The 22,808-nt window shown below is 44.9% G+C and overlaps 1 protein-coding gene across 1 annotated transcript in view; it reads right to left on the reverse strand.

Moving 5' to 3' along the window:
- Positions 1–22,808, reverse strand: part of Ppm1h (protein phosphatase, Mg2+/Mn2+ dependent 1H) — a 268,305-nt gene that overhangs the window by 154,827 nt on the left and 90,670 nt on the right. The window contains exon 2 of the mRNA XM_028786548.1: positions 5,650–5,812. Coding sequence (XP_028642381.1) covers positions 5,650–5,812 — 163 coding nt within the window. The remainder of the gene's footprint in view (positions 1–5,649; positions 5,813–22,808) is intronic.

Genomic DNA, 22,808 nt, shown 5'->3' on the forward strand with positions numbered 1-22,808 from the left:
AACTTGTTGCAGCTTCCAGGGCCCAGGCTCGCATTCCGACAGCTCGGGTACCATGACCATCATTCTGTGGATGCTCCCCTCCAAGTGCACGTGCCCCACATCACGGGTTCTCTTTGACACTGTCTATATATGCATTTTCCTTTAATACAGTGGCTTCCTAACGCTGTGACCCTTTAATACAGTTCCTCAGGCTGTGGTGACCCCCAGCCATAAAATTACTTCCATTGCTATTTCATAACTGTAATTTTGATACTGTCATCAATCACAATGTAAATATCTCATGCGCGGGATCTCTGATATGCGACCCACAGGCTGAGAACCACTGCGTTAGTCAGAAACACTCCCTTTTTAAAATTTGCTTGTGAAACTACTTATTTATCTTTTATTACTATTGTTATTATTATTATTTTACTGGGGATTGAACCCAGGGTCTGATAGGCATAATCTATACATGTCAGGCATATAATCTGAAACCAACTTTTACTTCCTCCTGTTCACTTCTCTTTGTTTACATATTTATTAATTAATTAACTGATTAATTGATTGATTTTGTTTTTGGAGACAGGGTTTTTCCAGAACTCCCTCTGTAGACCAGGCTGGCCTTGAACTCAGAAATCTGCCTGCCTCTGCCTTCTGAGGGCTGGGAATAAAGGCGTGCGCCACCTTCACCTGGCCCCCTCCTGTTCACTTTTCAAGATTAGAGTTCAACACGGTGTTAGGGATTGGCTGATTCTAATGCTGTCTCAATTCAATTCGGCTTCCAGAAGGCTGCGTTCCGAGCCGCTGAGGGTCTCCGCCCCAGCTGGATTTGATTGGCAATAAAGAATTGCCGGACAGCCAATGGCCGGTCTGGTAGACTGCGGTGGGACCTGGAGATTTGTGTGGGCTGGGGACTAGGAGAGAATGGAGAACGGGAGAGGGACCGGTTTGGGGGGGTTGGTGGGGGGAGGAGATGGGACGTAAGAGCTGCAGGAGAGAAAACCAACGAGCCATGTAAGAATTCGGTAAGTGGGCCTGGCGAGGCAGGGGAAGGTTAGGAGTCTCAGGAGTACCGAAGGGGAGCTTTTGCTAGCAGGGGAAGATTTAGGAGTGCCCAGTCTTTGAGCTGGTAACAGGATGTCAAAAATAAACTGGTGTGGGTGTGTGTGTGTGTGTGTGTGTGTCTGTCTGTCTGTCTTTCATTCGGGAATCCAGACTTCTCCTGGACAGGTGTGCACCTGTCCTGCCGGGAGCCAAAGCAGTGTAGCCAAAAGTCACGTTCTCTGGGAAGCCTTCCACCAGACCACCAGTGGCCACACCGTGTCAGAGTTCCAGACAAACTGGGCATCTTCTCTTCAGTGCACTTGCCTCATCACGCCATTACTGCTTAGTATCTCTCTCCTCCAGCTCCAGAGGGAGCAGGGCTAAGATCTGAGCTCATCTTACCCCTGGGCTCAGCACACTGACTCAGAGATCGATTTGTCTGCCGGGTAAAGGGGGAGAGTCACGGGAACACTCTGGGTCTGCTCTGTTTGCTCCGATTGATGGTTTTTGGCTGGCTGTAGGTCCTTTACAATCCCTATGCTTCCTCCTAGCTTTACGTGAAGCATTTAATCCATCACCATTATCCACAGTTTCCAACGGTGCTATAACCCAGGCTCTACATTAACGGTGACGATGTGTGAGTTTGACTTTTAAGGGATGTTTTCTAGCAGGAGGTAAAAAAATCACTGACCTTTTAAAAATCAGTGTATCCAGCATTTTAAGCTAGTGCATTGTACAGTTAGAATACACACCCAAAGACCCAACCTTCACGGTCTTGCCTGATTCTGCATCCCACTCTGGTGACAAAGCTTTTCCTTGTCTCTGTCCCAAACAGTGGGGCCTCCTCACTGGAGCGTGAGGACGCAGGACCTGTGCCATCTCCTGCTTAGACAGGTTTTGACTCCACCTTTTTCTCCATAGCATTCATCATCTGGCACCTGAAACACTCTCCTTTTTTTTTTTTTTTTTAAAGATATGGTTTCTCTGTGTAGCCCTGGCTGTCTTGGAACTTGTTCTCTAGATGAAGCCAGCCTCAAACTCAGAGAATGGTGCCTCCTCTGCTGGGATTAAAGGCTTGTGCCACCACACCCAGCCCGATTCTACATTTTAACTGCCTCTTTCAATAAATGTAAACGCCTCATGGGTGTTTTGTCTCTACGCCTCCTGGTGAGTCCCCTGCTTCTCATTCTTGGTACAGAGCAAGCACTCAGTGGCTTATGTCCTGGTTTGCAGGCTTTTAGAGAACAGCTTGAACAACAGCAAAACAGAGGACACAATTTAAAAAAAAAACAAAAACGTGTAAAGGAACCAAACAGGTATCCTCTAAAGAAGATGTATAAAGAGCCAATCAGCACATAGAAACACAGCATCATGGGGCTGGAGAGATGGCATCTCTGCTTGCTTTATCAGAAGCCCTGAGTTCAGACTCCAGCATCTGCATCATACAAATACCTGTAACTCTAGCTCCAAGGTATCTGATGTACCCCTTATAGCCTCTGTGGGTACCATCAAATACACATGCACACTCACTCACACACACATACACACAGGGTTTCTCTGTGTAGTCCTGGCTGTCCTGTCTCACTCTGTAGACCAGGCTGGCCTCGAACTCAGAAATCCGCCTGCCTCTGCCTCCCAAGTGCTGGGATTAAAGGCGTGTACCACCACCGCCCAGCGAGGTAGATTCTTAAGTCAGGGAGTCATCCAACCTTCAAAATGGACTCATGCATATTGTTAGAGGCAATGTATAGGAAATTCGGCGATATCTTGTGGTAGCAATAGCCTTAGCATTGATGATAATATAATGCTTGCTGTGCATTATCATTAAAGAAGTAACTGAATCCCAAACCCCTGTCTCTTGGTGTACTCTCTATTCCCTCTCGAGGAGCTGATGATCTCACAGTCAAATCCAGTATACGATCCCTGAGTGGAGCAGGACCTGCCGCTCCTCTCCCCGAGGGGGATTCAAACCCCTTATCCATAGCCTGCTCGGAATAGTTAAGAGTAGCCTGCTCTCGAGAGTTTGGAACCATCACTGGTGACTTGGGGTTCCACCCATGAGCACACTTACTGCTCTCACTGTCCCTTTGGAAATCCTACTTCAGGTTCTACTACTAGGAGGAGTAGGAAGAGAAAAGGCACCACCGACTGGCCTAGGGACAGATGTCCACGTGGTCTATCCTCGGCAAAGACTCTCAGGTTCTAAGCCCCGTCGTGCCAAAACTCCATGCTCAAAACAACCTCATCGAGTGGGAGAAAGAATATCTAACGCCCCATTCACAAGTGAATGAACACAAAATTCACGGAGCCTTAGACACAGAAGAGTGGCTGCCCTGAGTGGATTGATTGTTAACATGTATAAAAGATGAAAAAATATTTTTATTTTATATGTGTGAGCATGTATATAATTCAGTGTCCAGGAAGGCCAGAACAAGGCGTCAGCTGCCCTCAAATTAGCTGCTGGGAAGTAAAACCTGGGTCTTCTGCAAGAGTAGTGAGTGTTCTTAACCACGGGCCTATCTTTCCAGCCCTGTATAAAGATTCCTAATTACTGACTGGATCAAAACCTTTCCACTAGAGCAGCAGTAGGTTCCACACCTCCGGCCAGCTTCCTTCTGCCATTTGGCGGTTACAAAACTCACACCAAACAGAATGAGAAAGTGTGTCAACATTACCGAGCTAGTAAGTCTTAGACGGCCTGAGTAGCCACCTTGCCAGAGAGTACACACATTTAACCATTATCCCTGTCCTCTCCAGTAAAGCCTTAACTTTGGTTCTTTGGGAAAGGCCTCATTCTAGGCTTCCTTTGGCTGAAAAAAAAAGTGCTAAAAAAACCCCACAGGTCCTTCCAGCCTTTCCCTAATTCAACCACAGGGGTCCCCAGCTTCTGTCTATTGGTTGAGTGTAAATATCTGTATCTGACTCTTTCAGCTGCTTGTTGGGCCTCCCAGAGGACAGCCATGCCTGGATCCCATCTGTAAGCACACCACGGTATTAGCAATAGTGTCAGGCCCTGGAGCATCCCCCCTGCTACCCCCCAGCTGGATCCCAATCTGGGTCTGTCACTGGACCTCCTCTCCCTCAGGCTCTTTTCCATTTTTGTCCCTGTAGTTCCCTTAGACAGGAACAACTGTGGATCAGAGTTCCTGACTGTGGGATGGCAATCCCATCCCTAGAAGTTGAGGAGGAGGGCGACTCTGTAGGAGGGCCAGCAATCTCAATTAACCTGGACCCCAAGATCTCTCAGACACTGAGCCACCAACCAGGCAGCATACACCAGCTGATATGAGGCCCCCCGACACATATACAGCAGAGGACTGCCAGGTCTGGTCTCAGTGAGAGAAGAAGCATCTAATCCTCAAGAGACTTGAGGCTCCAGGGAGTGGGGAGGTCTGGTGGGATGGGGTGAGGGGGTAGGGACACCCTCTTGGAGATGGGGGAGTAGGTATGGGATGGGGAGTGATCGCAGAGTGGACTGGGAAGAGGTGGTAGCAGCAAGACTGTAAAGGAAGATTAAATAATAATAACAATAATAAGCATAAGAATAATAATAAATTCACCAAAAAAAGAAAAAAAAATCATCCCAGGTCATTGTGTTTCCTGACTCTAGAACCATCTCAATGCTTCTATCTCTGAGCCTAAATGAAATAAGACACTATTTTCTAGGCTAAGATGGAACTCTAGATCTTTTCAATTTTGTGTATTTTACATAAAAATGTTCGAAAGATTATCAGAACAAATCGTCACACTTGGGCTATCTTGTTTAATGTGTACTGATTTTTCCCACAGGGCACCTCTCCCCAGGACTGAACAATCTGCTGATCCACAGGGTTGATGACCTTCCCCCCACACACTCCTTGTCTCAGGGCGTCTGCAGTTCTTTTTGAGGAGATGTCTGCTTTGTTCTCCAGACACTGGAGAGAGGGGATGTACCCTGGGGCTTGTCAATAGGAGGTCGTTCAGTCTGCCAGGCCACTCCATAGGCTGCAAGGGCCTTCAGCCAACTAAAACAAATACTAACTTGGAAGAACATTAGGAACAGGCTCCAACCGGCCAAGTATAATGGGCAGGGAAGGGGAAGACAGGGTCACAGCACAGCTGGGCTCTGATCCAATGGCTAGAGAATCTTCCACTCTTTATAAGAGGTTTTCAGGCCATTTCCTCTACCAAAAGAATTGACTTCTTTGAAACCACCAGAGGTTATATATATATATATATATCAGCTCCTAAAACAAACCTATTTATAGTGCCAGTGCTGTGTCTAAGTTTTTTTTTTTTTTCAAAAACAAAACCAAAGAACCAAAAAACCAAACATCAGCTCACCCAACACGGGTCACCTGTAGCGTGGCATGAGTGATACCCTATGGACCCATTACATCACTGAATCTGCAGAATAGCTTGTTCAAAATCCATTCATTCATACCTGGACAAAGCCCCAGTGGTCCTGGAACTCACTACATAGGCCAGGCTGGTCTTGAACTCACAGAGATCCTCCTACCTCTGCCTTTGCCTCCACCTCCCAAGTGCTGGGATTAAAGACATGCACCACTGCCAGCCACAAGTCCCAGCATCTGAAAGTGGGGACTAGCACATTTAAACATCAAAGAAGGCAGGAACTGTGCTTACAGAGTTCTCCTTTAACTGCAGGCCTTCCCCGTTGGGAAGGGATGATCTTCTTTTGGAGTTTCTGTTCGGGGTGGAAGTAATGGTCCCGGCTTTCTTCTTCACTGTGAGTATCTCGCAGCTGGCTTGGTCCTCATTGTGTGTGCTCTTCCCAGCATTAATAACCCTGGAGAAGAAGCCAGAAAAAGCCAATCAGATGGTGGTTTCTGGGAAACTGAGTGTTCAGTCTCTATCTCAAGGGTCAACCAAGGAGACTCCACAACTGGCATCAACTATCTGATGCCGAGGGCCTGTGTGCTCACTATTTCATGGCCAGGATAACAGAGCCATTGAAAGTGGAATTGCATTAGCACCCTCTGACACACTTGCTAAGGGAGTTATTCTGATCTCAACTCACCTCTGCAGGTGTCTGTCAGATGTGGCAACCCCATCCTCCCCCCCCTAGTCAAAACACATGAAGTAACCACTCCTCCTTCAGGTTAGGTTGGAGCCTGAACTGTTTGGTACTTACAACACAGACAGACAGGGTGGCTTGGGGAATTCTGTTCCATTTTCCCAAATAATAAAGAGCAAAGTTACTATTCATCTTATCAAAGAACATGGCAGCCATTTACAGCACATGGAAAAATCCAAGAGAGGAGAGAACCATACCTCACTATACCCGCCTCTGATTTACACACAAGCCAGGGACCGGATCAAAGGTGTGTGTGTTGTCAGACTATTTTTAGCTCTGTCTCTTATCCTGTAGAATGGTCCCTGCTCTCTGCATTCTGACTTGGACATCGAAGACATCCCATATAGTGCCGTAGCATGTGGGCAAGGCTTTGGTCTAATTGCTAATGTCAGAAGAATTGGAATGTTTCAGGAAAACATGCTTCACCATTCATGCATGTGCTTTTGCCTAAGTCTAAGTACATAGATCCCCTTGACTGTACACACACACACACACACGCACACACACACACACACACTTTCACTTTGCTTTATTATTTTCAGTCTCTAAGTACTTTTTAAAAGTGCAATAATTAAAGACTTCATTCCCTGTACTCTTCTGAGCCACGCCCACCCTTAGATATGAGCTACCATCCTTTGCTTACCTGTATGTCTCACACACAATACTAATCTTACTCTGCAGATGTGTGTTTCTTAAAAGCCTATAGCTTTGCCTCACAAAAAGTTCGTTTCCATCCATCCGTGTAAACAGAAACGGGTACCTTTGTCAAAAAAAGATTTTTATCTTTACCTTAATTGATAAGTATCGTTGAATTTGAAAAAAAAAATGACCATTTTTGGGGGGGTTAGTGAGATGGCTCAATGGGTAAAATGACGTGCTGTCATGCCTGGCAATCCAGGTTATAAAAAGTAAACGATGTTGACATTCAAGATGACTCATTTGAGCGCTCTAAGAAAAGGTCATGCCAGTCACCCGCCATGTGCTCTGTTTTCAAACTGCTTCATTGTTCTTATTGGTGCTTCGACAATATCCATTTCAGTTTTTATAAGCAAAAATCTGCTTTTATTCATTTCACATAAAATTCATATATATATATATTAAAATTTTTAACTCAAATTTTGCTTCTAACCCTTTAAAATCACTTTTTAGGGCATGATACGGAGTTGAGCATTCCTGGTGGCCTCTCTGGGTCAAGTGGATATTGCCGTTTTCTTATACCTGGTGTGGAGAGGCTGGGAGAGAGAGGGTGTCTTATCCTCACTCCCTTTCCTCTAAGGAAGAGATAGTTTAGGATGCACGTGGTGAGGTCACCTACAGGGGATGATTAGCAGTGCCACATGCACAACCAGGACTCAGAGCCAGGACTCAGAGCCACATACACACAGGACAGCAGCTGACTCTGAGAGCCACATACAAGGGCAAAGCTGGGATAAAGACCAGATCTACTTCATCCCTACCTCAATTTCTTCCCTCTGCACCACAGGGACGTCAGGTAGTCTGTAGCAAGCCAAACTGGACTGGGGTGGAAACACATAGTAGGCCTGTTTTAGTCTAGCACTGAGAGGAAGGAAAACTTCCTCCCTGCTTCTCTGACCACAGAAGTGTCTGAGAAAGACCCCAGGGAAAAAGGATGCACAGACAGCTCAGATTTGGCCAACCCAGAGACGTTCATGTTTGGTCCTAGCTATCTTACTAGGTAGGACTGCATCTGAGGCTCAGGACAGACAGGCTCACTAGGTGCATTCTTCTGATGTCTGAACTTGGGGAACTAAGCCAGGAGGACAGGAGAACGAGGTAGGAAATAGCTCATCTCCTCAGTCACTGATAATGACCTGTCAGCAGCGTGTTTGTAGTGTGTTATTTACTGAGATGCAATGCTATATACTACCACGATTTCCCAGACAAGTGACTTTCCCAGACAAGGCTGAAGTAGAGGTCCAGCTGGCAGGACGGCTCACAAGTCCCTCACAGTCTGTCTGTGGAAGGTCTCGGCTACCAGTTCCAGTACTTGAGGGCACTCTACCATGAGCGCCTAACCTCCTGGAGTTGTCTTTGGTTGCTTTGCTTTAAAATAACTACAGCAAAGGTACTGCAGATTTTCAATAGCTCCCTGCGAGGCTGACTCATCAGCCACTGCTGGCTTCAGGGACTCTATAAAACTACTATAATTACTTAAATCATGAATTTGAGATCACCATCCCCTTAAAATGCAGCCTCCCATCTCCCTTGATGGGTGCTAAACTCCGAAGCTGACCCTGGTTTTGCCAAGAGGTCCCCAAACCTTGTGGCACACACAAGGAATCAAGCACCTTGAATGACTACAAAGATACATGCTCACACAGTTAAATACAGCAAAGCTGGGTGCACGTGTGAGCCCCCGGCTCTTGCCCTGACCCGGGCCCTGGGGCTCTTAATTCCCTATTGTGCATCTATTCCAGGTGGTTTGGCACATGGTTCAGAGGTCAGCACTGCATCGGAACTGGAGAACTGTGAAAGAACTATTACTGGTGACCTTACTTTGACATTTCGTGTTCAATCGGCTCGTGAACAGCCCAGTGAAATGCTAAAATGTCAGAACTGTCAGTCTGGTGGGAAGACTATAATACTGTCCTGGTCAGACATTTCAGTATTACCTCATTTCTAGAGGACTGACCATCCCCCCCAACCCCTCAACCACTCCCCCCAAACCCCCGAACAACGATAAAACCCCTTTCTTTCTTTAAAAGATTAAAAAACACCTTGTTTTAATTTAGTTTAATATTTAAATTTATTTGTATGTGTGTGTTTCGCCTACATGTATGTTAAATATACCAGGTGCGTGAAGAGGCCAGAAGAGGGCATCAGATCCCAGGGAACTAGAGTTTTAGATGGTTGTGACCTACCATGTGTGCATGGAACTGAACATGGGACCTCTGGAAGAGGAACAAGTGTGGGGAGCTGCTGAGCCATCGTTCCAGGCCACTGGTCTCTGACTTTAGGGGGGACTGATCGCAGAGCCACCTGCTTTCCCTGAACTCCAGCTCCAGCTCTGGATCTTCTCATTCACAATATCTCACCTTCAATAGTTCACACAGGTTTAGTAGAAAGACTTTTCAATTTACGTTGGTCCTAAAGATTTCGATGCCTACCAACTTAAACACTGTATTTTCTTCTTCAAAGGCAAATGCATACCTGTCAAGTGGAAAAGGAGCCAGACTCCATTAAAACAGTGGTTCTCAACTGTTTTAATGCTGTGAATCTTTAGTACAGTTCCTCATGTTGTGGCCAACCCCCACCATGAAATTATTTTTGTGGCTACTTCATAACTGTAATTCTGTTACTGTTATGAATCGTCATGTAAATATCGGATACGCAGGGTAGCTGATGTGTGACCGCTAAAGGGGTCATGACCCACAGGTTGAGAACATTACAAGGCTAACAGTGAATGGAGAAAAATCTTGGTTTTCCAAGCTGAGAGATAACTTGTGTCTCTGTAAGCACATGACCACACGAACAGCTAGTCTTCCCTTGGCTTCTCTCCAATAAAGCCAGCGCCTGAGGTCAGAAAGCACCCTCTTTGTCTTCACAATGTGCTTACTTTGAACATATAAGACACTGGTGCATAGTAAATTATCACATTTTTGGTGACATTTTTCAATCTACAGAGAAGGCAAACATTTTCTGTGAGACTAACCTGGAGGCAATAAATAATTGTGGCTGTTATAAGCATGGGCTCTGTGATGGTTTGTATATGCTCAGCCCAGGGAGTGGCACTATTAGAAGGTATGGCCTTGTTGGAGTAGGTGTGTCACTGTGGGTGTGGGTTTTAAGACCCTCATCCTAGCTGCCTGGAAATCAGTATCTCCTAGAAGCCTTCAGATGAAGATGTAGAACTCTCAGGTCCTCCTGCACCATGCCTGCCTGGATGCTGCCACATTCCCACCTTGATGATATTGGACTAAACTTCTGAACCTGTAAGCCAGCCCCAATTAAATGTTGTTCTTTATAAGAGTTGCCTTGGTCATGGTGTCTGTCCATAACAGTAAACCCTAACTAAGACAGTTTCTCTCCTAAGAACAGGTCCCAGAGTAGGTACTTTTGAATGGATGTAGGAGTCAGAGAGTCACTGGCTCAGCTGCTCACTTCCTAGTGAGGAGAATGAGGTATTTGTTGAGATCTGTTTGTGTGCCAGAGAGTCGTGACCACTTGATATGGAGTAATCGACTCTTCACATGCTCTGGTCAGCTCTGTGATGACTACAGCTGCTCTGGCCTTCCAGGGGCTGGTGGAGTCGAGTAGTGGCAGCAGGAATGTAAGTTATGGCCACACTCCCCATATCCTCAGCAGCCTTTTGTGAATTAAATTCTGAGTTGCCAAGATATGTGCCGAACAGGGGGATTTTATTCACCTAAATAACTGGGTAATTTTAAAGTTAGGATTATAATTCAGAAAGAAAGAAAAGAAAAAGAGAACGAAAGAGAATTACCTACCGCTGTCTGCTCAATACAGAAACTTTGTAACCACTGTTTTGTCTTTTTTTTTTTTTTTTTTTTTTTTTTAAAAACCAACATAGAACAACAACTAACAGCTGCAGAATTTGAGTTTGCTTTTAAAGGAAGTATAAAGCCCTGGGTGGTTGAAACAAAGTTTTACATCAAAAGGTAACAATTCTCAGCAGGCAGTAATTCCACTGGTTAAGGAAGAGGTCTTTGTATAGGACATCAGGTGAAGCAAGGTATATTGCTGATTCATATATAATTGAGAGGCGGATTGAAAATTGCTGCCCAGGGGAAATGAATCATTTATGTTAGATCAAATATAGCTGGCTATTACGAACATTCTCTTCTCTAGGTAACCTCTGCCATCCATGCTTTATGAGACCTTCTGAAGTGGGGACAGACCACCCAGAAAGGCTACAGCAGGAGGATCTGATTCTTAATTTTGAGCTCCTGGGGAGATAAATAAATTCCTGTCCCTGGGTGCTGGAAAGTTTGCTCCGACCAGGAACCCAATTAATTAATCCCTTGATAACAACCCTCAGCAAAACCAGGGGATGATCAGTGGGATGGAACACCCACTAGGGCGGACACTATCCTCTAAGAGTTACCAAGAGCGGGGGGGGGGGGGACAGAAGCCCACTCCATCCCTGCGGTCAACAGTAATCACAAATCACCAGAGGGAAAGTCGGCAGTGTGCAAGCGAGCTTCTGTGATAGCAGGCTTCTGCAGTTTGGAAGGTTATGAACCATGTCAGAAGGGACAGCATGGTGAAGGCAGAATTCACTTGCTCTGATAGAGTTTTTGTTCAATGAGCCACCTCATACTTTCCAGCCCCAGACAATGGCTGTGGCCAATGAGTGAAAGTGGACAACCACGGGTCTCAAGGTCAGCATCCACACTGTGGATGAGCTAGAATTAAAAACAAAAAACAAAACAACAAAAACCAACCAAGCAACCAAAAACCAAACCAAACCAAACCAAACCACCACCACCACCACCAACAACAAAAACTTGGCCACAACGTGGCATTTTTAAAAAAGCAGTTGGTGGTTGCCGGGCAGTGGTGGCACACGCCTTTAATCCCAGCACTTGGGAGGCAGAGACAGGCGGATTTCTGAGTTCAAGGCCAGCCGGGTCTACAGAGTGAGTTCCAGGACAGCCAGGGCTACACAGAGAAACCCTGTCTCGAAAAAACAAAACAAACAAACAAACAAACAAACAAAAGCAGTTGGTGGTCTATATTTAAAATTTGGAATATTTACATTAAAATGTTCATATTTCCCTTGAAAATGAATATACATCTGCCTGCACACAGTCACACACTCTGTGAAAACAGCCAACCCTGAGAGGAGGTTGTGCCCAAGAGATTGGACAAGTCCGTGTTAGTTTATCACAGACCTTCCCGTGTTGACCTTTGTCAGTTAAATTGACAGTCTGGCCCCATGGATATTTGAATATGCAATCCTGACATCATAACTCTGAGACTATATGAAGATTGGAAAAAGGCTTGGACATGAACACAGTGACTGAAATAATTGCAAATATCTACTGCAGGGCTAGGGCGATAACTCAGTTGATAAAGTATTTGCCTCATATGTACAAGAAGAGGAATTTTATCCCTAAAGCCCAGATGTAAATAGCTGGGTATAGCCACAAGTGGCGCACACCTTTAATCCCAGGAGATGCAGGCAGATCTCTATGAGTTCGAGGCCAGTCAGGTTAGCCTAGTTGGCAAACTGAAGGCCAGTGAGAGACCTCATTTCAAAAAGTAACGTGGCGGTGTCTGAGAATGACACCCAAGGCTGTCCTTTGTCCTCTACACAGGTGTAGACACAAGTCTGAGCGTAGTGGTGCATAGGCCTGCAATCCAAGCATGCTGGAAGTCAAACCGGATGATAAACTGTAAACCAGCCTAGGAATGTAGGCAGAGCGTGTCAAAGAGGAGGAACAAACCTAACTGGGTAAGTTGGGAGATGGACATGGAGCCATCAAAGAATGCAGAAGATGAGTTATCTCAGCTGTAAGAAAACACCACAACCCGAAGAAACAGCAATGTATTTCTCACTGCTGGATGTAGGCAAGATAGGAGATGACACACCCTGGGTCTTTCGAGGACTCTCTTCCGGGTTCATAGGGGACAGTATTCTTGCTATAACCTTACATGGCAGAAGGGACAGAGAAAAAGAGAACAGCTCTTTAGCCCCATTTTGTAAAAAAGATTTATTTATTTTATGTACATGAGTACAGTGTTGTTATCTTCAGACACACCAGAAGGGGACACCAGATCCCATTATAGATGGTTGTGAGCCACCATGTGGTTGCTGGGGATTGAACTCAGGAACTCTAGGAGAGTAGTACTCTTAACCACTGAGCCATCTCTCCAGCCCCCTCTTTAGCCCCATTTTATCTGACTGTTAATCTCACTCATGGGAGCTCCACCCTCACCCCCTAATCACCTCCAGATGGCCCCACTTCTAATAGCATCACAGTTTCAACAGACACCCCCCACCTCTCTCTCTCTCACATGCACACACACACACACACACACACACACACACACACACACACACACCATCTATGGAACCTTTTAAGAAAACACTGCAATTTTTCTCAGACTGATACCAGAGTTGAGGTGTCTGTCCTAAAAGTTCCAAAACCACAGAGAAGAGTCATTGATAAAAGAACTTTAGAAACAGCCACGGATGATGTGGTTTCTGGATTCAGTCTTACTGATAAAGAGGGAACCGATGCTTAGGGAGAAGTTCAAGAAGGTGTCCCCGGGCAGAGGAGCAGCCCGAGAAAACAGAGCATCAGATGAAGCTTCTGATGGGTAGCCTGGGCATGAGCTAACTATAGGTGAAATTATAGGCTTGGGGAGATTATCTCAGAGCGAGAACATACAATCTCCAGGAACTTTACCCTCCAGAGGCCCACAGAAGGGAATGAAGACTTCTTAAACAAAGGCTTGGTTTGCTAACAGTGGCTCTGGGAAAGCAAAGCTAGAAGCCTCAGGGTAGATGTGGGGTGCCACAGAGGCAAAGCTCTGGGCAAGGGGCTTGGAGGTCATGCTCCAAGCACTGAAGAGGAGGTGTTCAGAGGAGGCATGTGAACTGAGGAGTCCTGGAAAGTCAGGCAAACATGGGTCACAGGAAAAGGAATGTGGAGAATGACTCCCAGGATTTAACATGGCAAACATATAGACAGGTGTTCTAGTTTGCTTTTGGTTGCTGTGAAAACAAACAAACAAACAAACAAACTGACCAAAACTAACTTGGGAATTGTTTCAATTTTCGCTTCCAGGTCATAGTTCATCAGTGAGTAAAGCCAGGCCAGGAACTGAAGCAGGAGCAGAGGCAGACACCATGCAGGACTGGTTAGAGGCTTGCTCTCAGACTTACAGTCAGCTACTTACTTATACAGTCCAGGCCCAACTGCAATCAAGAAAACATGCCCCCAGACATGCCCACAGACCAATTTGATAGAGGCAAGTCTTCAGTTGGGGGTTCCTCTTTCCAGGTGTGTCTACCTGACAGCTAAGAGCAGCCATGACGATAGGGTGCTCAGAACAGGAAGGGAAAGAGGAAAGTGAATTGAGGCTTGGGGTGCAAAGTTCTGCAAGGCGAAATAATGAAAGTACCTTTAGGTCGAGCAACAAAACGTTCTGCAGAAATGACAGAGCAGTGCTAGCCAAGTCCAGCTTAGCCTGAGCTTGGCCAGCTACCATTGTCTGGGGGCCAGATAGGGATCAGGTTTTATGTAGTTTACAAGCTAAGAATGGATTTTTTTTTTTATTGTAAAGAGAGAAAAAAGTCAGGACACATTCAAAGCACACGGAATTCCAGTTTCAATGTGCACAGATAACATTTTGTTGAAACACACGCACAGTTTGTCTGCTGACTCTTGTCTGTGGCAGACTTTCAGTTATGACAGGCAATTTGCTAAAACAGACTCTGTCTCCCAAAAGACCGAGTTACTTACTATGGGATGTTTCAGAGAAAGTGTGTGAACTGAACTGAACGCTTGGGTCTCAGTCTCTGTTTCCTCTGAAACTGTCTTTTGTCAGACAGAAACAGCTGGACACCAGTGATGTCACAGACGGCACCAAAATGTAGGCAAGGAGAAGGTGGGTGCCAAAGGTTTGGGTGGAGCTGACCATGCATCCTGATTTTCTGGTAACGGGAGAGGGGAACTTTGCGACATGGATTCTGAAGATACCTTTAATTTCTATTATGTTCATCAGTATAAGTAAATGACTAGGACCTAAAGGAATCTGCACTGAAGCTCATGCTGTGTGTAGACCTCACATAGACTTAGGTCAGTATTTCCTTCTTCACCTTGGTTGCTTAAAGATAAACTTCAGCACAGCAAAATAAATATTTACCAAGTTGCCTTAGGTGTTTCCTTTCAATTATCGTCATGACAAGTTATTAATATCATCAATATATCTAACTTCTACATTTAATGGGGGAAGTTTCATGCTTTTTTATATGTTAGAAAAACATTAGGGGTGGAGAGGACACAGGGCCTATCCAAAAGGACCTGAGGTTTCCTAGTTAAAACACAAATAAAATCCCTTTTGGAATTTAAGTACAATGTTACTCACAGAGAACTGTTAGTTTCCCTTAGGAATTAAAAAACAAACAGCAATGTCATATATTTTTATACAGATCTCCCTTTGCCAGAGAAAGGATTTTTAAAACAAAACAAAACAGTGTGAACCTTGAAACTAATAAAATATGAAACCAAAAGATAGAGACACTGTAATCCCAGCAGACGAGTCATACACACTATTCTAGTTTGCTTTACTGTTACTGGGATAAAACAGACCAAAAGCAAACTTGGGGGCACAGAGGGCTTGGTTCTGGTTACCCTACTTTAATTGACTTTAGGGAAGCCAGTGCAAGAGTTCAAGGAAGAATCTGGAGGCAGGAATTGAAGCAGAGACCACTGAAGAACACAACTTACTGACTTCTAGAACCTTTCTTTCATAGCCCAGACCCATCCGCCTAGGGGTGGCACCCCCCACAGTGGACTGGGTCCTCCAATGTCAATTAACAATAAAGAACATGCCCCATAGGTGTGTCTACAGGCCAGTCTGTCAGGAGGCAATTCTTCAGCCGAGATTCTGTTTTCCCAGGCACATCTAGGTTTGTGTTGAATGAGAACCAACACACCCCTCTCTACCTGTCCGATTCCCACTATCTGAGGTTAAACTCGGTATTAGCCACATGGTAGGCAACTGGTCTTTCAGTGAGCTACATCCCAAGCTGAGAAATGTGTAATTCTTTTTGAAAAAAAATATTTTGAACACTATCCTGTGAAGTATGAGGTTTCACTTTGGCCTTTTGTCATTGGTAATAGTTATTCTGAAGTTGATGTTGATATTACAATTGTCACTACAGTGTTTTGCTTGCTTTTTTTTTTTTTTTAAATACATGCTAGGGTTTGAACCTAGGGTATGAAGTATGGCAGGCAAATACCAGATCACCGAACCTCATACAATCCCAGCTATGATAGCACGTTCAAGTAGTTCTTAAAATTGTTTTTATTGATATCCTTGTCTCCCCCTTACCAGCCTGTCCCTTGCCCCCCACCCTCCACTCCTCCACAGCCTGGGGAATGGTACCACCCATAGTGGGCTGGGTCCTGCTATATCAATAAGCAATGAAGAAAACTGTTTTCACGCTACACCTATCCTATGGTCTTCCTCTCTTCGCCCAGAACCCTTTCTCCCATGCTATGTTCTGCTTCCTGGTTTCACAGCCCACTCCCACGAGTTTGCATCCCTGTGAGCATCACAGCGAGGATCTGTTCCCCAGCTAGAATGCAGTCTGTGTGGCTTCACTTAATATACCGTCCAGATCCGTCTATTTCCTTGCAAATTTCATCGTTTCATTTTTCCTTCAAAGCAGAGTAAGATTCTACCGGGCGCACATGAGACATTTTCATTATTCACGCATCTACTGACAGACAATGGGGCAGAGCAAGATTCTACCGTGCACATTTACAACATTTTCATTAATCACCCATCTACAGACTGTATCAGGGCTGATTCCTTTTTCTTGTTGCTGTGAAAAATGCCACAGTAAACATGGATGCGTGACGGTATTTTTGTGGCACGCCATAAACTCGGTATGGATCTCGCTAGCTCATTCACCGGCTCTATTTTTAATTTTCTGAGGAACCCTCACACTGATTTCCATCACGGCTGTATAATTTACAATCTACCAGCAGTGCATAAGGAATCCTCTTTCCCTACATAATTTTTTACTGGCATATTATTCAAAAATCCCACGTACAATCTTGGATAAATCTTGTTTGTTGTTAGTCTTGCTGTTGAATAAGGAAAGTATCTAGCTATCTGGAATTCTGCTATCTTCCTTATAAATATGGCACAGAAATAGGCAGTGCCACGTGGCATTATTTGGCGGCAAGAGGGGTTAAACGGTATCTCATTTGGAGTTCTCCCATCCAAGAACTAATCAGGCCTGACTCTGCTTAGCTGCCAAACTCAGATAAGATCAAATGTGTTCAGGGTGTTTGGCTTAGGTTTCTTAATCCTTGCTTAAGAAAATAACTTCAGTGAGCTGGGGAGATGGCTCAGTTAGTAACGTGCTTGTTGGATAAACATTAGGAGCCTAGATTGAATCCCAGGCACTTCTAATTCCAGGACTGGGGAGGTGGAGATGGAGAGGATGGGTGGGGGGGGGGTGGGAATCTCTGGGGATTGCTGGCTCACACGGCTTGCCTAACCACCAACATCTAAGCCTGAGAGAAAATTAAACAAAACAAAATAAAACAAAACAAAAAAAAAACCAAGATGGATGGCTCTAAGAAAGGACGTCAGAAGTTGGTCTCTGACTTCACAGTGCCCATGCTTCAACAGTATGCATGCATGCATTCATGGACATGCCTGGGGGACACACCCACCAAACACAGAGCTAAGCAGAAGCAGTGGGTGGCCAGGCTTTGACGGGAATTTGTGAAGCTGTTTGATACATAAAGAAAGGGTAAAGAGTGTAGACACAGACTCCCTGGGTTTGAGTCCTGGGCCTGACACTCACAGCTGGGTGACCTTCAAGTTCCTTTACCTCAGTTCTAATGCCTCAGTTTCCATCAGTAAGATGGAAAAGAAACATCAGTGTTTTCCTTATAAGGAAGCAGCCCACTGCTAGAAAACAACTTCTTAAAACCCCTTCCATTGGAGGGTTGGTTAAAGCTTCCAGCCTTCCATGTGAGAAGAAATATTGTTACCACTCAGTGCGCCAATGTTACACACAGGGGAAGGCCTCCCACAAGCCATTCTTATATTTCCTCACAGTAGCCAAGATGGTTTATTTTTTAAGTGATACATTGTGCTCACACAAACGATGCTCTTGAGAAGAGCTACACAGTGGCCAGCAGAAAACTGGACGCTGGAGAAGGGCTTGTAACACATCACTGGATCCGCAATGCTCCAAACACTTCATCAAAACCAACAGTACTACTGCAACACGTACGGGGAGAGCAATGACTAACTTTCCTTCACAGATTTAATCTTTGCTTTTTGTTGATTAAAAGCACTACCTATGAAAAAGTAATGTATCCTGGAAGAAAAACCTTCATACCTGCATTTTTAACTAATTTGTGGGAGAAAGCTTGTTTTGTTTCAGGTTATTATCCTAAACAAAACACTCTTCGGCCCTTTGCAAAGGATCTTTATCTGATCAAACATTTTTAGCGTTGTTCCCAGACCCAGGGAAGAGCTCAGTTAACAATCTAATTCTCCTCAGTGGACAAGCGGAAGAACAGGACACTTTAAACCTTGAGGCCCGTGGAGAGCCATCTTACCTTCCACTGTAGGTAAGCTGATCTCTACAGTCTCCAGAAGAGGGCAAGTGTGCTTAGTGAGACAAACTGATAGCAGGCTCTTAGATCTGATGCTCTATAGGATCTAACAGCACACTTCAGTTCTACGAACGGGGCTGGAGAGATGGCTCAGCGGTTAAGAGCACTGGCTGCCCATTCAGAGGTCCTGAGTTCAATCCCCAGCAACCACGTGGTGGCTCACAACCATCTGTAATGGCATCTGTAATGTCCTTCTCTGTCATGCAGGGGATACATGCAAACAACACTCAGATACATACATAAATAAATCTTTTAAAAAATGTCTATGAATGTATAGAACAGGTGAACTCAGCTTTGTCCTGACACGCAGTGAGAGAGAACACGCTCTAGAGGTGCTTACTCGTTTACTAAAGTTTAAAATGTTCTAAGTCGAGTCTCTCATCAGTTGTCTCAAAAAGCAAGATGTCATCAAAGTGATGGCCATGATTGAGCTGGCTTAGATCAAGTGACGCAGGATCCCTACTGAGATTAGAATGACTGCAGGCGTAGCTTGTCGGAGGAAATGAAATAGTACAATAAACAACATAAAAAGGACGGGTTAGCATCCTTTTAGGGTTAAAGCCAAGGTGACTGCTCATCATGCCAGCTCAGGTAGACTGGGCTCAACTAACCTGGTTGCTGCAGCTTTCTTATTTGGAGATTTTCATGTTCCTTCAAGTTTCAGTCTGATCCCTCGGTTCTTAGCATGGGCCACATCATTTTTATTTGTCTGTTGCGGTCTGGGGTACCTAGCCAGTATGAAGATTATGGCCTCTCATAAATTTTAGTTAGCTTGAGTTCAAGGAAAACAAGTCTACCACCCCCAAAACTGTATTTTATTACCAGGACCTCTAGCAGAAAATAAATTTGGAAACAAGACATGCAGAATCAGCTCCAAATACCTCCAACAGAGCCGTGGCTAAGAGGGGGTCACAGCCTGGAGCATCTCACCATGGAGTCTGCCTTACAGCCAAGTGCTTGTGCTAATCAGCAGTCCTAGCTTTAAAATTAAAACATAAAACGACCACTGTGGGCAGGGGAATTTCAAGGGCCGAAGGGAGACAGAGAAGTCAAAGAAAGGCATTTGCTGACACTATAAATCTAAAGCCACCGGGCAACACAGTGAACTCCTTTTACTGGAATTCACGGCGCTGGAAATGTGTAGCAGGTGGCTTCTCACCCCTCAGTGATTCCAGGCATCTGTGCATTGAGCAAAAAGCCTCTCAAAGCCCTTCCCCCAACTGTCGAGTCTGTCTATCTCTCCATACCATCCTCACCCCCTCCCATTCTTGATCTAAAATCTAAACTGATTTTCCAGATAATGCTGATTCCTATCATTTTACTGAGGAAATTCTCTCCTACCTAGTAAGCCATATTTAACGGACGGCAGGGCTCAAGAAATAAGAAATTTGTTGAGTCAAACTTCTCTTCAATTAGACCTTTATGTGGGGTGTAATGACTGAGCTCCTGTTCCCTGGAGCTTTGAATGTGGCTCGCTTCTCTTCTTCCTAAATAAACTTTCCCTGGGAGGTTGTCTCTACTTCCCAGGCTTAGTTTGGGATCCAAACACCAAGCCCTGCCAAGCAGTGGAGCCAAACTCACATCTATGGCGTGGATCTCAGGGGTGTCTTGACTGCCGGTCCAAATGCCTCCGGCACATCCACAACGCTACAACATCCAAGCTACTCAAGCCCATGCTAGCTCTCTTCTCTTTCTTGTGTGTACCTCACCCCTCAGACACAGCTCCCTTCTGGTGTTCTTTGCACAGAGGAGTGGGGGCTTCCTGCATCCCTAGCTCTCTCGGCTTGTGTCCACACCTCCTTTCTCTGCCTGCAGATTCCACCTCATTACTGTGTCTTACACCATCTAGTCCCCACTTTGTTGAGCCCCTCATCACACCCTCTAGGTCCTGATGCCTACACTTCCCCACCTGGTGTTCTCAAGCATGAACATTCCCATGTCTCTCTCAGGCTCAATCGATGTCCATTAAATGGACTCCTGACAGACAATTTTAGGTCATGACTAAAATTCCTTCATTTACCACATAGTCTTCCTAACTGGGGCCCTTGCTTCTCCTACCTGCTCTGATCACAGTAGCTATCTCTGGCCACAACAGACTGCCTGTGGTTTAAGGAAGCACCATGCTGCACCCGAGGATTCTATATTGTATGTCCTTTGCTCTGTGTGCAGTGATCCTGTCTACTAGGGTTTGGATACTGGCTGCTCTCAGGTCCCCAAAGGCCCCTGCACACAAGGTTGGTTTCCTTGGTGGTACTGTTGGGAGGTGGAACCTGGGTGAGATCCTCCAACTTTGGAAGTTGACTCAAAGGTGACGTTCTCAAAGGTGACTGTAGGACTACAGCTCTGGTCTATTCTTAGCTCTCTATCTTATGAGGTGAGCAGTCTGCTTTGTCACATGTTCCTGCTAGGCTATGTTGCTTTGCCATACTCCCAAAGAAATAAAAGAAATAGTTAATTGATTATGGGCAGAAACTTCCAACACCGTGACAATATAATCAACTGAAATCTATCTCTTCCTCTTTCCCTGACTCTTAGGGTTTTTGTTTGATTGTTTTGTTTTTGCTTCTGTTTTGGACATCCTCTCTCTATGTAGCCCTGGCTGTCCTGGGACTCACCTTGCAGAGCAGGCTGGCTTCAAATCCCCAGAGATTCTGCCTCCTGAATATTGGGACTACAGGTTTGTGCCACCATGCCCTCCTTTGTCTATACATTAATTACTTGGCATCTTTAGTAATGACGAAAAGATACATTATGCTATCAGCGCTCTGTTTAAGGCTACTTCACAATGCCTTTGTAGAACCGTTCTTAAACAATGCAGTGTACCCATAAAGTAGTGCTGTGGTCTGGGATTCTAGATCTGTGTGCTTACGAGTAAAACAAGTCGGGCAAATTAACTCACTTTTAAAAATTGGCTTCTATTGGCTCTAAAATGATGCTACCACCTAGATGAAGAGAAGAAATGAAGTGCACACTTATGGTAGAGATATGATTTTATGTGCCTAGGTTCTCTTTCTTTCAGATGTTATTTATCCTTTACAGCCCATGTACAGAGTTGTTCAATGGCCTCTAAGGACTACTAGCCCAGTGACAGCCACTTGAGTCAGTTAGCGTCTTTCTGTGGAAACTGAAAGAAAGGTAATGGAGGAAACATGCACAACCATGCACACCTGCTGCTCTAACACCCAGGAGGATGAGGCAAGGGGATCACAAGTTCAAGGGCAGCTTGAGTTACCTTGAAAGACCCTACCTTAAAAAAAAAAAAAAACAAATATGAGAAAAAGTGAGGTAAAGAGAGACACAGGGGCGACAGAGAAGAGAAACGAGGTCGAGTTTACAAGACGAAGGTTATAGACAAGAAATAGCCCAAGTTGTAATTGTTCCAAATATTCATGTGCATCTGGGCTATCTGAATGGCCCCAATATTCCATAACAAAGTCCCCATTTGGTGGCTGCCAATTGCATGCCAAAGGGTTCAACTAAACTCAGTTCTCACCATATGTTCGTTTGCACTACCAATATCAACCCATCAATATCATTGATATTCTACAGAGGCAGGGTAGAGTCTTCCTCCACTATGTGTGCTCAAGGACTAGCGTGGTATTTGACACACACAACGACAGGCATTCAGACATCCGTGGGCTTCAGGGGAGAAAGAGCGGCATTCAGACATCCGTGGGCTTCAGGGGAGAAAGAGCAACCTCAAATTCAATGTTTAAGGACCCTCTGTTCAAGGTAGCAAAGAACTGTCCATCAAGGGCTGAGCGGATAATGAAGACTTGGTATTGTTTTAAAAACGGAACACTATCCATGCTAAAGAGACTCACAATCACAAGATTTTCAGGAAAATGGATGGGCTTAGAATATGCAAAGGCACACAATCTCAGAAAGAAAAAAACAACTCGGGCATGTTCTTCCTCATTTGCAGGGTCTGGTGACCTATGTATATATGCAAACAGACATACATGTAGACACGAATGGCATGTAGAAAAGCGAACAAGAAAAGATAAACACTGATGAAGCGTATGAGTGAAGGTAGCAGACAAGAATTACCAGAGAGGGCAGAAAACTAATTGTTTTTCTAGTTTTAATCCTACAGGGATTTCTTTTGGGTTTGGCGATACATGAACGTACAGCAGAAGCATCCATCCCAACATGAAACTACACAGACTCTGTCCCAAATGGCTATTCTAACTGTATAGAAGTTCACTGAAATGTATAGACTTCGACCTGGTGAATTACAGTGTGTGGTATTTGTTTGCTTATGAGCTTGTTTTTTAATAATGAAGTATATAAGTGAGAGAGAGAGAGAGAGAGAGAGAGAGAGAGAGAGAGAGAGAGAGAGA

The sequence above is a fragment of the Grammomys surdaster genome, unplaced genomic scaffold, assembly GCF_004785775.1.
Source record: "Grammomys surdaster isolate TR1022 unplaced genomic scaffold, NIH_TR_1.0 125548, whole genome shotgun sequence".
NCBI lineage: Eukaryota > Metazoa > Chordata > Mammalia > Rodentia > Muridae > Grammomys > Grammomys surdaster.